This window comes from Sapajus apella, unplaced genomic scaffold (genome assembly GCF_009761245.1).
Source record: "Sapajus apella isolate SASKATOON/1434 unplaced genomic scaffold, GSC_monkey_1.0 scaffold95, whole genome shotgun sequence".
Taxonomy (NCBI): domain Eukaryota; kingdom Metazoa; phylum Chordata; class Mammalia; order Primates; family Cebidae; genus Sapajus; species Sapajus apella.
In genome coordinates this window covers 6059768-6075505 of record NW_022437035.1, presented here as the reverse complement: position 1 = coordinate 6075505, position 15738 = coordinate 6059768, and the positions used below count along the sequence as shown (strand labels likewise).

General features: G+C 60.5%; 1 protein-coding gene across 1 annotated transcript in view; it reads right to left on the bottom strand.

Annotated features, from left to right (window-relative positions):
- CABP7 (calcium binding protein 7) overlaps positions 1–8133 on the bottom strand; it is a 12385-nt gene extending 4252 nt beyond the window's left edge. Inside the window, exons 1-2 of the mRNA XM_032256803.1 lie at positions 7618–8133; positions 367–510 (exon numbers count right to left, since the gene is read on the bottom strand). Coding sequence (XP_032112694.1) covers positions 367–510; positions 7618–7726 — 253 coding nt within the window. The 5' untranslated portion in view covers positions 7727–8133. The remainder of the gene's footprint in view (positions 1–366; positions 511–7617) is intronic.
- Between the last annotated feature and the right edge of the window lie 7605 nt (positions 8134–15738).

The window sequence follows — 15738 nt, the reverse complement described above, 5'->3', positions numbered from 1 at the left end:
AGGAGAATGGCTTGAACCCAGGAGGCGGAGGTTGCAGTGAGCTGAAATCATGCCTTGCACTCCAGCCTGGGGGACAAGAGCGAGATTTCGTCCCCAAAAAAAAAAACACAACTTATCTACACAGAGTGAGAAGAGCCATCTCTGAGCCCTGCATGCAGCTGGGACTGCCACCACCTCTCTGGCCTCAATTCTCCGGGCTGAGAAATGGGGCCAGACCAGGCTGCAAACCGCCTTGGGCTTTGAGGGTGGGGGTCAGCAGAGTGAGAAGCCCAATTTGGATGCAGCCTCAGTGGCTCAGGGCCCAGCCCCTGCCCCACTCCTGGGGCCCAGGTGCCAGGTGGGGAAACCAAGGTAGGGGGCTCTCACCGTCCATGTCCAGCCGCTGGATGATGACCTCCAGTTCTACCTCGTTGGGCATGTAGCCCAGTGAACGCATGGCCGTGCCCAGCTCCTGCTTGGAGATGAAGCCATTGCCGTCACGGTCGAACACCTTGAAGGCCTCTCGGATCTCTGAGAAGAGAACAGAGCAGGCTGGGACTTTACCCCAGGATCGCAGACTCTGCAGCCTGAGCATGGCTTTGAGAGCCCAACCCAGAGCGTGCAGATCTTCTGAGAGAAGATCATCGCACGGCAGAGGATGCACAAGGGTGCTGTATTCTGGGACTTCTGGGCAGGCTGAGCAGGGCAGCAAAGTGGGGGCTCAGGGGCCCCCAGCAGTGACCCCCTCAAGATCTGATTGCGCCAGGCTCTCATGGCAGCTCCTGGTGTGCTCACAACGACCCCGTGTGGTGGGGACCACGTGAGGGGGAGGATGCTGGAGCTCCCAGTCCCAGAGTCTGTGGATGGCTTCCCCATCCTCCCCGACTCCTTCCATCCCCCTCTCCCCTGCCAACCCCATCCCGCTGCGCCTCCTCCCCAGGCTCAGATCCTTAACACCGGCCAACGCTCGCTAATGGCAGCCACGTGAGGCAGCACGCTCCAGACTAATGGGCTGACAGGAGGCACAGACCTCCTCTGGTTCGGGGAAGACAGAGGGGGATGGAGGACCCCCTCCCCCTGCCGAGGTCCAGGCCAGATCAGATGGTGGGGGGTCACCCTCCACACTGTACAGAGCAGAAGACGGAGGCCTGATGACCTCGGTGTCTCAGGTGGTGAGCAACGCACTGTGCTGGGAGCTGGGGAACAAGCAACCTATGACCTTGGGCCGGCCTCAGTTTTACCAACAGTGAAAGGGGCAGAATGATGGTGGGGACTCCCTGGCACACAGTTGACGGGGTTCTCACCTGTCACCTTGGCTGTGCTTCTGTCTGTTCTGTTTGTCTGTTTCTAAGGGCTGCAGTCCCTTAATCATCACAGGCCCAGCAGGGCCCTAAAGGGCATTTGCCTTTGGGAGTGGTGGATTGGGGGGCGGGGCTTGATGCTCTCTCTCCGGTTCTGGTTCCCTGGGGGTCTCGTTGTTCTTTGGCCAGCCTCCTGGCCTTGCCCTAAGCTGTTCCCCTGGGAAGGATTTTAGCTTTCAGCAGGCAGAATCTAGCTTCTCATGCGAGACAGAGTGTGTGTATCTGTGTGTTTAGAAGTACACATACGCAAGGTGCCCCATGCTGCAGACCAGAAACATCCAGAGAGGCTCAGCGGCCGGTGCAGAGTCACGTGGGCTTGGCGTGGCTGCTGCTGTGTGGGCTGGCCCAGACATTGTTTTAAGGGGTCTATAAACCCTGAAAGTGCTCATAGGACCTTGTGCTTTGGGGTCGTTCTCTAGTCTCAGAGGGACAGAGGAGCTAGCCCAGCCTGTTGGTCTCACCACAGACGAGGGGCCGCAGCCCGGAGAGGATGGCCACGTGTCCCAGGCCACGCAGCGAGGTGGCTAGGGTGGAGACCCCACCCTCATCAGGCTCATCCCACCAGTGTCCACACCCAACACCTAAGGATCAGACGGGCTCACGCATGCACCGGGGTTGCCTGGGTCCCCAGACTTTCTGACTTTGGACTTGCCCTTCCCTCATCCCCACCAAGACCTGGGAATCGCCTCCTAACCAGTGGTCCCCAGGCTTCAACCCAGGAGGTGGAGGTTGCAGTGAGCAGAGATTGCACCCTGCACTCGAGCCTGGGGAACAAGAACAAGACTGTTTCCAAAAAAAAAAAAACAGGGAAGCAGCTGGGAGGGAGCGGGCCAGGAGGTCTTCACCAGGGCCACAGGGTTCTGCAAACCCTGGACCCTGGGAACTCCAGGCCAATTCCCACCTCGAGTTTTCCTGGGCCACCAGAGGGGTTGTGTACTCCCCATCACCAGAGATGTATAAACTGAGGCCTGACAGCCATGGAGGCTGCTGAGGGGATTCCAGTCCCTGGAGCCTCTGGGTAGAGCTGGAGGCATCTGCACACACACACTTAGGTTTCCAGCCAGTGCTGTTGGCCTCCTGGCCCCACCATATGCTCTGCCCAACCAAGGTGTCATGAACTCCATCCAGGCTAGGGCCCCTCCTGGTCCTGTGGGCACCGGGACTGTTCCATCTCCAGTCCTTCGAACAGGCAGCCCATTTTGCCTGATGTGCTCTTCTCTTTGCTACGGCAAACTCTAACACAAACTCTGGTGCCCTCCCTGCCCCCCCACCACCTCTGGCCCTCCTCTGGGCCCCCACAGGCCCTCCTTTTGCCCTGTCCTGGCACGGGGCACACTAGACTGTGCACTACGAGCGCCATGACAGCAGGGAGGGGCTGGCCTGGTTAATGGCTGTGTCTGTCACCTAGAACGGGGCCTGCCTCTGCCTCTTCAAGCATAAACATTTGCTGAATGAATGATGAAATGAATGAATGACTGATGTGGAGAGCCCATCCATCTGGAGCATGCAGAGTTCTCTGGCTCTTCTGAGCAGAAGTTCACATACTGATTGCTGTGAGGCTGCTACTCAGAGCCCACGAACAATCCTGGTTAGGGGATGTGTTTATTTCTACTCCCCAAGCAGCCAACAAGCAGAGGGGGAGGCCGAGGAGGCTGCTTGACCCCTTCTCCAGCCCCCAAGGACACCATCCCCACTGGCCTGCAGGCCACTCGTGGAAGGGGGGTGCCAAGCTGAAGATGGGTAAGGGCCAGGGACTGGTGGGGGGAGGAGGACCAGGGTCAAGCACCCTCCTCCTCCTCCGTTTCCTCCTCTGCAGGGTCCCACTTGGAAGACCCAGCCTGCAGGGTGGAATGGGAAAGTCCTAGACTCACCGTAGGGGCAGCAGTGGGAGCCACCTCCTCCCCTGCCTGCCATGAGCTGAGCTCCAGGCCATCCTTCCTACCCTTTGGGGGGCTCCCAGAGCCCAGGGCTGCTTTGCTGGAGCCCCTGAGCCCCTTTGCGGGAGGCTCAGAAAACACCCCAGTGCCGGAGGGGAGCCAGAGGAGGGCAGGTGAATACTGGGATGCACGGGAAGGTGAGGGGCTCGGGGGCAGCCATGCGGGCCCAGCAGCCGTTTCTCAGGCAAGGCTCACCTTCCCAAGCCACTAGGTAAATCCACACACTGCCACCTCCCCACACATGAGTCTCTTCAACACCCCTCCTTAGCACACCCAACGTGCCACAAAGTTTCACCTCGGTGCCTCTGCCCACGCTGGGAGCCCCACCCGGCCACAGAGGCTGGATTCAGGTTCCACCTTCCTGGCCAGGGAGGCAGCCTGAAGTGGCAGAGACCCAGGGTCAAGTCCCAGCCCTCCTACAACGTCCCGGGGGGTAACCTTGGGCAGGTATTTGCTCACCTGTACAATGGGGCTGCTGGGATGATTAAGCAAGAAAATCAAGCATGTGTTTGGCCGGGCCTGGCTCAGAGATGGGCTATAAATCAGAACGTCCCAGATAGCACAGCCGGAAGAAAAGGGAGGATTCAGTGAGCTGGGGACACCAGGCCGCCCTTCCTGTTGGCGGCTGCTGGCTTGGGCTTAGATTCTGGCTCTCCTGCTTAGCAGCCGAGTGGCCTGGGCAAGTCACATCCCTCTCTAAGTCTCGGGTGTCTCATCTGTGAAATGGGGAGCGACTCCTGCGCCATCACTGAAGCCCAGCCTCTGCTGGGGGTTCCCTGAGTGGGGCAGGCGTCACGATTTCCTGCCACTGTTTTGCCATCAGTGCCTCACAGCCGGGTGCATTTCCCTGAAAGCCTTGCTCCCTTCCCATCCTGTGAGGCCCAGGGAAGCCTGCCGGGCCCCATTTGGCATGGGGATGCTGGCCCGGGAATGGGCTGGCAGGGCCAGCAGGTTTCCAGGCTGACCTGTCCCCACCTGCCACCTCCAGCCTGACACCCCCTAGTTCCTTCCCAACCTGTGGAGCTTCATCAGAGCCTAAGTCCCCAGCACACTCCAAAGGACGTCTGCGCTCCGTCAGATAGCCAGAGTCCAGAGGGCGGGCACTGGCTGGAGGTCACTGGAGGGGGCAGTGTCCATCCGAGGCAGCTGCCACTCTCCGCGGCTCTGGCCCCGTGCCCCACCACTCTGGCCTCCCTGAGCTTTTGGCTGTGCAGAGGTGGCTGCTGGGCTTGCAGGGCAGAGAGGCAGAAAAGGGGCTCCCCAGCCTCCCCTGCCCTAAAGGCCCACATTTGGTCATTCAGCGAAGCCTCCACTCACTGACTGCTCTGGGGACCGTCTGCCTGGAGGTCTGACGCCTTCCTCCTCTCTTCCATCAGAAAGGCCTAGGAGTTGCAGACACCTCATTCCCACCCTCGGGTGCTCAAGTCTGCTGATGATGCTGGGACCAGCCTCAGTGTCCCTGGAGGACTCTGTTGTGTGTGTATGTAGGAAAGGGTGTGTGTCCCAGCCATGGTGGGCACATGGAGGGGATCTAGAGAGCCCATGCCTCTCCCTCCCAGGGCCTGGGTGGGCGTCAGGCCAGCTCTGCACAGCCATGTTCCTACCTTGCCACCTGCCCGCCATGCCTCCCCGGGGCCACAGGTCCCCAGTTACCTTTTCCAGACCTTCAAGGCCTTTTCCACCCAGCTCTCCTGGCCAGCCTGCCCTTCTCGCCCAGCCTCCTGCACACTCCAGGCTCCTACCCCTCCAGGGCCTCCCCTGAGGTTGCATCTGGGTCCCTGAGCTCCCCCTGCGCTAGGTACTTTCACTCCATCCTCCATCACCAGCAGCCCTGGGGAGCACAAGACCATCCCCCCTTTTTCAGGTGGGGAAACCAAGGCTCAGAGAGATGAGCAATTGCCCAAGGTCACTCCATGAGCTGAAGGTGCAGAGACTCAAACCCAGCACCGCCTGGCTGGGAAGCCCTCATCTTAACTCTGTGCTTCCCACCTCCCTGTCTGGTCCTCCTTTCCGCTCAGACTGACCGCCCCCTGGATTTCTGCGGCAGGCACGTACTGTCTGCAGCATTTCATCCCGGGCTGCCCAGCTCCCTCTTCCTGGCACATGTGGCTCCTCTGCTGATGGCGTCCTCCCAGCAAAGGGCCCAGGTCTCGCCCAGGCTGCCCTGGGGCAGGAGCACTCATGGGGCCCTGGGGAGGCGGAGAGGGCAGAGGGGGATCCGTGCCAGGAATGGCCAGCCCTGGCATTCAAGGACTGCTGAAAGGGACCTGGGCCCTGCAGAGGGCTTTCAGGGCACCTGCAGCCAAGGAGGGGGCTGGTCATGGAAAACTTCTTGCCTTCATCTGTAGCTGCCCACTGGCCCAGAGATGTGCTGGGACCACCTAGGCATCTGCCTGCTCCATGACCCCACCTGCCCATCCCAGGGAGGGCCCTGCCCTTCAGATGCCCCCTGAGTCAGGGCCCCTCGGCTCCCCAGGGCCCAGGAGAAGGGGACAGGAGAGAAGCGGGGAGGGCACTTGGTGTAGCTGGTGACTAACGCCGCTGGGCTCCTGCCAGCACACCCTGCCGTTGGTTGGGAAGCCTGCGGCCTTGCCCCTGAACTGCCCACCCTGTGGCCCCTCGCCCCTGCAGCCAGCCTCTTACCCTCTCCGCTTCCTCAGGGCGTGCACTCCAGGACTGGGGATCAGGAGAGGAGGGACCCCTGGTGCTGGGGTCCTAGTGGGGTGCCGGGAGCAGGGGGTGGGAGTGAAGTGGAAGCTGCCTGGGGTCTGGGGAACATGGTGACTCCTGCCCAGATGGCCAGGAGGAAGGGATGAATGAGGGACTCTGGAGGGAAAAATCCGCAGGAGGTTTGAGGTGGCCCAGGGCAGGAGGGACAAAGGTGGGGAGGAGAAGGCCTGTGATCCATCTCCTGCTCTCTTGCCCCCCTTCGTACCCCTCCTCTCCCCAGGCTTTGGAGGAGGCTCTAGCCCTGGACTTTAGGGGTGAATGGTGAGGTCACGTCAGGGGGGCCCCAAACATCCATCTGTCCTGTCTGCATCAGACCCCAGACCCTGTCTCCACGGCTCTCCCGACACCCAAGGGTTTGCGGGGGCAGTTGGTGAGGAGCCGGTGGCTCATGCCTGTGGTGCAGTGAGCGTGGCAGAGGCTGTCTCCCCTCTCTGGATCTTCCCCCAACCCAGCCTGACTCCCCAAAGATCTGCCCTCACCTGGGCCTGGGGTTGATGGAGGACCTCCCTCCATGGCTTCTCCAGGCTCCACCATCCTCCCTGACTGTGCCGTTCTCGGCTGCACCCCCTAGGCCCTAATGAGCCTCCAGGTCTCAGAGACCCCTGGACCCAAGGTACTCCTAGAGGCCCATCCTCCGGGTGAGCTCAGCCCCTTGCTCGACAGCAGACAAGCAGATCCCAGGAGATGGAGACACTCAGCAGCCCAGATCCCCCACTCCATTCCATATGGGGGCTCCAGGAGGTCTAGGGGGAGGGGAAACCTGAGCACCTCCCCCAGCCCAGCAGGGAAGGAGTTGGGCAGGCCCCAGGTGTCTCCCTGCTCCCCAGGACACACTGTCCCGGATCCCAGCCTTTGCCCTCTGCTCTGACCTCGCCCAGCCAGCGGCCTGCCATCCCCCTGCGTGTCTGAGAGGCAAGGGAAACGGAGTGGGGGCAGGTTTGGGTCCTGGCCTCTCTGCCTTTCCCTTCTAGGCTTGACTATCGCGACTGAGCCGCCCAATCTGGCCACTTGTTGTCGCCACCGCCTCCCGGGCTACCTTCCCGGCGCGAGGGGCTGGGGGTCCCCGCAGGGCTGCAGGGAAGGGGCTACAGCCGCAGGTGGAGACGGGGGCGGCCCCGCAGCGGGCAGGAGCAGGGCAGTCGCCCTCTCCCCTTCTTCTGCTACCCGAGCACATTGAATTTTTAAAGCGACACGAGCGGAATGTCAATGTGAGCAGAGCGCCGCGGGCTGGCGCCGCGGAGGGGATCAGGATGCGGGTGCTCCGGCCGGGCCGGTGCTGGGGGCTCAGCGCGGACCCCCGCCCCAGTCCGCCGCGTTGCCGCACAGTCACCGCTGATTACGCGGCCCCATGACCCCGCTGCGGGGCCCGGCAAGTTTCCGCAGCGCGGGGGGCCACGCGGGCAGGGGCTGGGCCGCCCTCCGCCCGGGCGACCCCCACCGCGGCGCCCCGGGTGCGGACCCGTCCTGCCGCCGCGCGCAGCTGCTCGCTGGGGCGCCCACCTAACAGCCGGCACCTGCGGACCGCCCCCCGCCCTCGCGCCCCTGGCCCGCGCTTCACCTGGGCGCACAGGTAGGAGGGCCGGCGGGCAGGGGTCCCGGAGAACACTCACCCTCCAGCTCATCCTCCGGGATGTCCACTGGGCGCTGCTCCGACAGCAGGTTGGGCACGGTGTAGATGCCCCGGTACATCAACGCCGCCGTCACCGGGTGGAACGGCATCTTGGAGGCTCCGCGCCCGCCCGCCCGCCGCAAACTTTGATGCCGGGGCTCATGGGCCGGCGGCGGCCCCGGGGGCGGCTGGAGCGGGCGGGGCGCGCGGCTGCGGAGGGTGGCGGCGGCGGCGGCAAGGCGGGGGGCGCCCCTCCGGGGACCTAGCGCCCACGCGCCCGGGGCCGCCTGGCCATGCCGCCCCCTCCCTCGTCCGGCTCCCAGCCGGGGCCCTGCAGGGGCGGCGGGGGCGGCGCCGCTCCGGCCTTCCCGAGAGCTCCAGCTGCCGCGCGCGGTGCCCGCCGCGCCCGCTCCTCGGTGCCCCGCGCGCTCCGCGCTGCTCGCCGCCCGTTCGTCCGCTCGCCGGCGCGGCGCTCAGGCTCTTGCCGCCTCTCCGCTCGCTCGCCCGCTAGCTCTGTGCTGCTCTGGCTGCGCTCCCCGCCTCCCCCGCCAGCCGCCCGCCCGCCCCCTCCGCGCTCCCCACCCCCAGCCCGCCCCTTCCCGCCGCCGGCCCCTGAGCGGCCGCCCCAAACCTACCTGGGGCTCCTTCTCCCCTTCGGCACCATTCCCCTTTACCCCTACGGCTCCTCTCTGATGACTGGCTCCCCCCACCCCAAGTCTGCAGCCACCAGGACCAGAGAGGGTGTGGGTTGCGGGGGTCCTCCTTCCTGCCCCTTGGCTCACCTCCCCGTCATTCCCGCACCAGGAGCGGAGAGCCTAGAACTAAGGACAGGAAACCCAGAGAGATGATACCAGACCCAAGCACCTGGGTCCTCAAGAAGAATCACCTTTTCAGTGCCAGAGGCTCCCAGGTGGGGAAACTGAGGCTGAGAGAGGCCATTGACCAAGGTCACAGGGCAGGGGCAGCAGGTAGGAACTGGGTACAGGTCTGGGGTAGGCTTCCTGTGCTGTGGCTGATACCCTGCCGCTGACCTTGCTCCCCGCAATAGGGCCCCAGTCCTGGACCCGTCTCAAGCTCCTACCTTTCAGCTTGCAGAAGGGGAGCCAAAGTGTCTCATGGCCCCCAGGGCAGTGCGGGACAAAGACATGGCCGGGTGCCTGTGGGTCTAGTGTGAGGGCCTGCCAGTTCACATGGCTGCAGGTCAGACCTACTTTGTGTGCAGGACTTCCCCAGGCCCCCAGGCACGTGTGAGCGTGGGGGTGGGGGCAAGTGTTTGTAGTAGCAGCCTGCCTATGTCGTCTGCTATCCATGGGGCGTGTATGTGCCACTGGGCACGTGCAGATGTGTCTGTGACTCCATATGCAGATGGACAAATATCGGGAGTGTGTGGCCACCTGTGTGTGCCAAGTTTGTACGCTAGCAGGTCAGGGGAGGTGTGCAGGCTGGGAGTGGTGTGGGCATGTGTGTACAGATGTGCATGGGAGGGGCTGGCTTTCTGGCCTGGCTGTGGCCCCAGCTCTGGGGGCTCCCCTGAGTTCCCCTATCGGGACCACCTCCCTGCCCTCTTTGATCCAATCAGCTAAAGGTCCCAGCAGGAACGCTGATTGCACAGCCCTGCCCAGCCCTGCCCTGCCCTTCCCAAGCTGATTACACTTTTCTGCTTGTTTCTGTTTTTGTTACTGATTAATCACAGCCTTGTCTCAGGGTCTGGGGAGAGGGGGCTGAGTGAGAGATGCTAGCCCCAGCCAGGCAGGGTTGGGCCAGCCTGGGCCAAGCACTTCCTGGGCACTGCTCTGGAGGGATCTCCTAGAAACATCTGTAACCTGCAGAGAAGCCAGGAGGGACCCCAACTGTCTGTCTCTCTCCCCAGGCCTCTTTGGGCTAGCTGGCTGCTCACTAGGACCTGGGGCTGGAGGTGAGAGAGGCCCCAGAAAGGCCCCCACCCCACTCCAGAGCTCCCCTTGCCCGCCCGTCCCATCATCCGACCTTCCGCCACTAGAGCTGAATGCCTTGAGCTCCTGCAGTGTTCTTGATGTAGCAGAGACATGAGGGAGAAAGAACCCAGCACCAAGAGCCAGGCAGATTGGGGCTTCTGCATCCACCATCTCCTCACCGTGGGACTGCAGTCATGTCCCTTAACCTGCTGTGGCCTCAGTTTCCCCACCTGTGAAGTTAAGGTGGCAATGTCACATCCCAGGCAGCGGTGAGGATGAAGAGACATAACGTAGGAAAGGTGCCAGGCAGTACTTCCCTGAAACTCTTGGGAGTTTCCTATTAGCATAAACATCCCCCCCTCAAGGAATATAAATTCATAATAATTACAGCTTCGAGTATTGATTGAGAGAGAGAGCCGCAGTGGCAGCTCAGTCATTCCACATTTACTCAGTGTCCAGGCTGCGCCAGCCCAGGCCATCAATTCTAAATCAGAACCCCTGGGCCAAAGGAGGGTGGGATAGAGCCTGCTGAGAGGCTGACAGTTTGCTGTCCAGGTGGAGATATATGTGGTTTTTTTTGAGGTGGAGTCTTGCTCTGTTGCCTAGGCTAAAGTGCAGTGGCATGATCTTGGCTCACTGCAACCTCCGCCTCCCAGGTTCAAGCAATTCTCCTGCCTCAGCCTCCCAAGTAGCTGGGACTACAGGCACATGCCATCACGCCCAGCTAATTTTTGTATTTTTTTGTAGAGACAGGGCATCATGTTGGCCAGGTGGCTCTCAAACTCCTAATCTCAAGTGATCTGCCTGCCTCGGCCTCCCAAAGTGCTGGGATTACAGGAATGAGCCACGGCGCCCAGCCCATGGTGGCTTTTTTTTTTTTAAACTAGTCAAGGAATTCCAGAGGTCAGGAGGATGGTGGGCAAAAGGTTAGAAGTGTGAGAGGGCCTCTCTTAGCTCTGAAGGGCAGGTCTGGGTCTGAGTTCCCCAGATATCCTATGCCTGGCAGAGGACTAGGATGGGCTAAGGTGGCTGGGGCTGGATGAACATCTGTCCAATGAATGAAGGAGAGAATTAGTGAATGAACGACTGCCCACTCACCCACCCGCCCTTCGGCATTGCAGCCCCGTCCTCTCCTCTGTGCGTCACAGGGAAGCAGATGGCATGATCACAGGGTGTGAATTATGTCTGTCGCTCCCCCATCTGGGGAAGGTGCTGCTGCCATCACACTGCACTCCCTGGGGTGCCCACCGGGAGATGCCTGGGCCTCAGGTCCTCCCCAGAGGGGTTCTCCATGGTCCTCGCTGACTAATCGTTGGCTCAGGGGGCTAGGGAGAAGTGACTCGCTGAAACCTGTGATTCTGGGGGGTTCCCCAAGTGGCAAGGAGACAAGGGGAGAGAGGTGGGAACTGCCATGTGCAGAGGCCAGCCCCTTCCCTCCCTGAGACTGGAGATTGCTCCTTTCAAGAGCAGCATAGTCCTTGCCCTCCCTGGCCAGAGACCTCTTGTCCAAAGCCAGCATCCTCTTGCTACATTCAGCACCAGGGAGAGTTCCAGGCAGAGCCCGGGGCCCAGCTGTGTAGCGTGAAGCTGTGGAGGGACCCACTAGAGCTGGCCAAAGCTTTCAATGAACCCATTGTCCAGATGAGGAAATCAAAGTGAAGAGGGTGGAAGCATCAATTTCAAGGTCATGCTGGGACCAGTGATTGCAGCCCTACCAAAGCCAGGGGTCCTGCTGGGGGAGGAGGTACTAGAGGAGGAGAGGTACTGGTGGTAGGGAGCGGGTGTCCAAGGAGGACAGAGGCTATGGCCTCTGCTCCTTGGCTGAGGAACAATATTGTTCTGAGAACCCGCTGGGGACAGTGTCTGGAGGTGAATAAAGTATTCATTGTCCGGGCAAACTCCCGAAGTCGCCTAATGAATAATGGAATTGATAGACTCGAAGATGCAGACTGGGCTGGGAGGGGGTGCAGGCCAGAACCCAGAGGCCCCAACTGCTCGGCTCCCTGCTGTTCTCTGGCCACCCCCCTCTGAATGCTCACATGCCCAGCTTCTGAAGGTGACGGGAGTGGACAAGACAACAAGGAACAGAGTCCATGTGAGGGAAACAGAGTGAAGGGGACAGGCCCTTGAATTTGTTGTTCCTTGGGAGCAGGAACTTGGTGATGGGAAAAGAGCACTGGACTCGGAGTCCAGTGTGGCTGGGATGAAGCCTGACTCCTGTTACCAGCTCTGTGCCCTGAGTGTAGCCCTTGCCCTGACCTCAGTTTGCTGCCCTATAAAATGGAGTTGAAGCTGCTGCCACCACATAGCCTGCTGCAGGGATCTGCTGAGGTGACAGTGCCTGCTACTGCTGTCCGGGGCTGGACCTGCTGAGCCTCCCTCTCAGGCTTAGGGCCCAGCTGCAGAGGGTGAAGCTGTAGAGGGACCCAGGAGAGCCAGCCAAGGCTGTCAGTGAACCCATTGTCCAGACCAGTAAATCAAAGAGGACAGGGTGTAAGCATCAAGTTCAAGGTCATGCCAGGACAGTCTCCCCTGGCTCCACTGGGTCCGGCTGGAAGGAGGGGAGACATGGTCCCTAGGGGAAAGAAGACCCCAGCTCTCAGGGCAGGGATGATGTCAATAACTGCAAAATCCTGGCTCGCCCTGGCACACATTCAAGTGCACGGCCCTGCATCCCCCCAAAGGTTCTGCTCCCGTTGGTCTGGGCTGGGAGCAGAACCTTGGGAGGGGTATTCTTTAATGCTCCTCTATGTGCTTCCAGGCTACAGCCAGCGTTAGAACCAGTGCTCCAAAGGGAAAGTCCTGGTGTGGGAAACTGATTCTGGATAGGGGTGAGAGGAGCCTGGGGATATATCGCTTAGGAAATCACAGAGATCCTGTCCCTGGTGTCCTCTGGGCCTCCATCTATACCCGGGGCCTGGCCAGACTACTGGCTGGGATGCTGGCCCAGGGATCAGAACCTTCACAGATGGGAGGGGGACCATGGGTACTGCAGGCCTAGCCCTTGCTCCCTGCCCTCTTCCTGAGTGACAGCTGTGGCAGCTGGCAGGAGGCGAGGTGCGAGGCGGCAGCTCCTAATTGCTCTGGGCTCCCAGATCCCTGCCTCAGTCTGTTGCCTCTGATGAGACACTCGACCAACTTGCCTGGGGCGGCTGCTCCCTGAAAAGAGGCCTCATCTCCTGTCGGCCTGGGCCTTAGCCTAGGGTGATAGGTGGATGAAAGTCACCTCTCCTTGGCAGGTTCTGGAGCAGGGTGAGGCTGGGACCCTGCAGTCCCCCAGGGCCCTGTCCCCCTCCTCTCTGCATCTCTCTGTGTCACATAAAGGGCTTGTGCATAAGCCACCTCTTCAACCAGGAGCCGAGCAGGTGCTGAAATAGACAGACTTCAGGAGTTTGCCAGGTAGATGAATATTTTATTCACCTCCAGGCACTGTCCCCAGCAGGTTCTTGGAACAATATTGTTCCTCGGCAAGAAGCAGAGGCCATAGATTCTGCCCTCCCTGAATACCCACTTCCCACCACAGGCAGCTCCCCCTGCCCTTCTCTCCCAGCAGGAGACTGTGATCAACAGTCCCAGGATGACCTTGAACTTGGTGCTTATGCCCTAGACAATGGGTTCATTAAAATATATAGGTGTTGGGCGCGGTGGCTCAAGCCTGTAATCCCAGCACTTTAGGAGGCCGAGGCGGGTGGATCACGAGATCAAGAGATCGAGACCATCCTGGTCAACATGGTGAAACCCCGTCTCTACTAAAAATACAAAAAATTAGCTGGGCATGGTGATGCATGCCTGTAATCCCAGCTACTCAGGAGGCAGAGGTTGCGGTGAGCCGAGATCGCGCCATTGCACTCCAGCCTGGGTAACAAGAGCAAAACTCCGTCTCAAAAAAAAAAAATAAATAAATAAATAAAAATAAAAATAAAATAAAATAAAATATATAGGTGCTGCCAGGTCAGCTTTGTGGCCTTGCCTGGCACACCCTGTCCCACCAGGTGGCACAGGCATGGCTTCATTAAGGGGTTCATTATCAGAGGTCCCAGGGCAAGTCTTGGACCTCTGAGTTTTGGTGCCTCACCTGGGAATAAGGACACCTGTTTCTCAGGTGAGCACCGGATGAGTAAGGGATGAGAGACGCTGAGCCCAGGGCCCAGGACAGTGCAAATATTCTGGCCTTGGCATGCCATGGACCAGGAGCCTTTAGCACACCCGCCTTGTGCTGAGCGTTCACGCTGTGGCTGCCTCCCCATCTCTGGCTGACTGGACCCTTCCTGCTGCCCTGCCCTGCCCCTGTCCCTCTCTCCCTGTGGAAGCACCTCTAGGGTAAGAATGGAAAGCAGGGGACTGAATGTCTGGAAGTCTTTCCCAGGAGGACCAAATGATTAGTCTGGCTTCAGTTATCCAGTCAAACCCTGCCCTTTCCCTGTGCGTGACCTGCTGTCTTTGCCTGCCACCATGTGGCCTGGGTGCAGCCTCTGTTTGCACACCTCCAGAGACAGGGAGCTCACCCCTCTGGAGGCAGTGGCTAGAATTCATGGAGTCCCTGGGCTTGGTCTTTGTGCTCAAGTATCTTTCCTGTTTTGAGACAAAGCACTGGGGGCCCTACAGGGACACCTGCCCATCAGCTGGGAGAGGGACAGTACTAACCTGTGATACCGCATCAAAGTGTCACCTCTCTCCACAGTGGGGGGCAGCCTGTGAGATTGGCATCCTGAGCCTGTGGCAGAGAGAGGAGCAGGGGAAGGAGAGCAGGGGCAGTGGGGCCAGGCTTTCAGATGAGCACAGCCCCATCCCTTGTCCCGGAGCTCAGCTGCTGAGAGCAGCCCGACGCTGAGAGTCTGGAGCATAGAATGGATGAGTTTTGTCCCCAGGGAACCTGAGGGAGGCCCAGACTTGAGGCTCTGCCAGGGAGAGGCTGGGCTTGGGGAGCCCCTGCACCCCCTGCCACCAGCGGATCTGCAGGCACCTGGGCTTTAATCCTGTGGAGTCCCTGATGTTGAGGACTGGGCTGGAGTGAGGCACAAGGGCTCCAGGGATGGTGCATGGGGGGAGAAGGTAGACCCACAGCCTGGTCTGGCCCCCAACCCAAGGGTCTGAGGATGGGCCTTGAGGCCTGCGGTGCCCCATTTGTGTCGAGTCTAAGTGATGATAAAATCGACAGCAGTTTAATTGGTAATTTTAATCCTGGACAGAGCAGTAACAGTGTTACTAATTGGATCGTTAGAGATTTGTGCTTTATGGCTGTGTAATTAGAGGAGCTGCAGGGGTCCCGGTGAGCTAGGGGGCTGTGTGGGGGCCAGGGGCAGGGAGCAGGGGCGGGGCCCCTTTCCAGGCTACAACGGGGTCGGTGCAAGGACCTCCTGCTCTTCTGCTGCTCCTGGGGAAGCCAGGTGAGTGGGGCCTGGCCAGGGGTTTGCACACTGCTCCTCCTAGACATGGGAGCCCATCGGGTCAGGAGGAAGAGGGTCTTGAGGGCATTTTACACAGGAACTCCAAAGCTCACTGTTCAGGTCCCTACAGGCCAGGGTGGGGGGCTCCCCCTCCCTGTGTCCTCACACGCCTGTGCCCTGGGCTTTCTGCGGCTCACAGGACTCTGCAACCTGGCCCATGGCCACAGCCTGTACCGGTGCCCCAGCCTGCACAGGCAGAGCACAGCCCTGTCCCCTGGCTCTGGTGGCTTCTGGGCACTGGGGCTCCACAACCTGTCTATTTTAGAATAGGAACGGCTCTTTGATCCTGTCCTCAATCATTTCTCAGATGAGGAAACTGAGGCCCAGGAGGGAAGGGGGCATCCTGTGTGCGCCACGCTGGTCCTAGATGTGTGTGCGTGACAGCCCTGTGCACTAGTACACAAGTGTTCGTTCTATACCCGAGGGAGGAGGCACATGGGCTGAGCGTCCGGAGTGTGGAGAGGGGCTGAGGTGGCCCGGCCTCTGTCCCAAGCTGCAGGGCAGACATTGGAAGTGCCTTGCTGGGGGGTGGGCCGGGCAGAGAGTTCCTTGGATTGAGTTCGTAAAAGGCTAGACTTGTGCCTGCACTGGGCAAATACCTGCTGGATGGACAAATGAAAGAAATAAAAGGGGGCGGGAGGGAGAGGAGGAGGACAGGCAGATGGCAGGGGGCCTCTGTCACTCGCTTGGACTCTGGTCCTCCAGCCCCTCCCACTGACCCTCCAGCATCTCCCGTTGGCC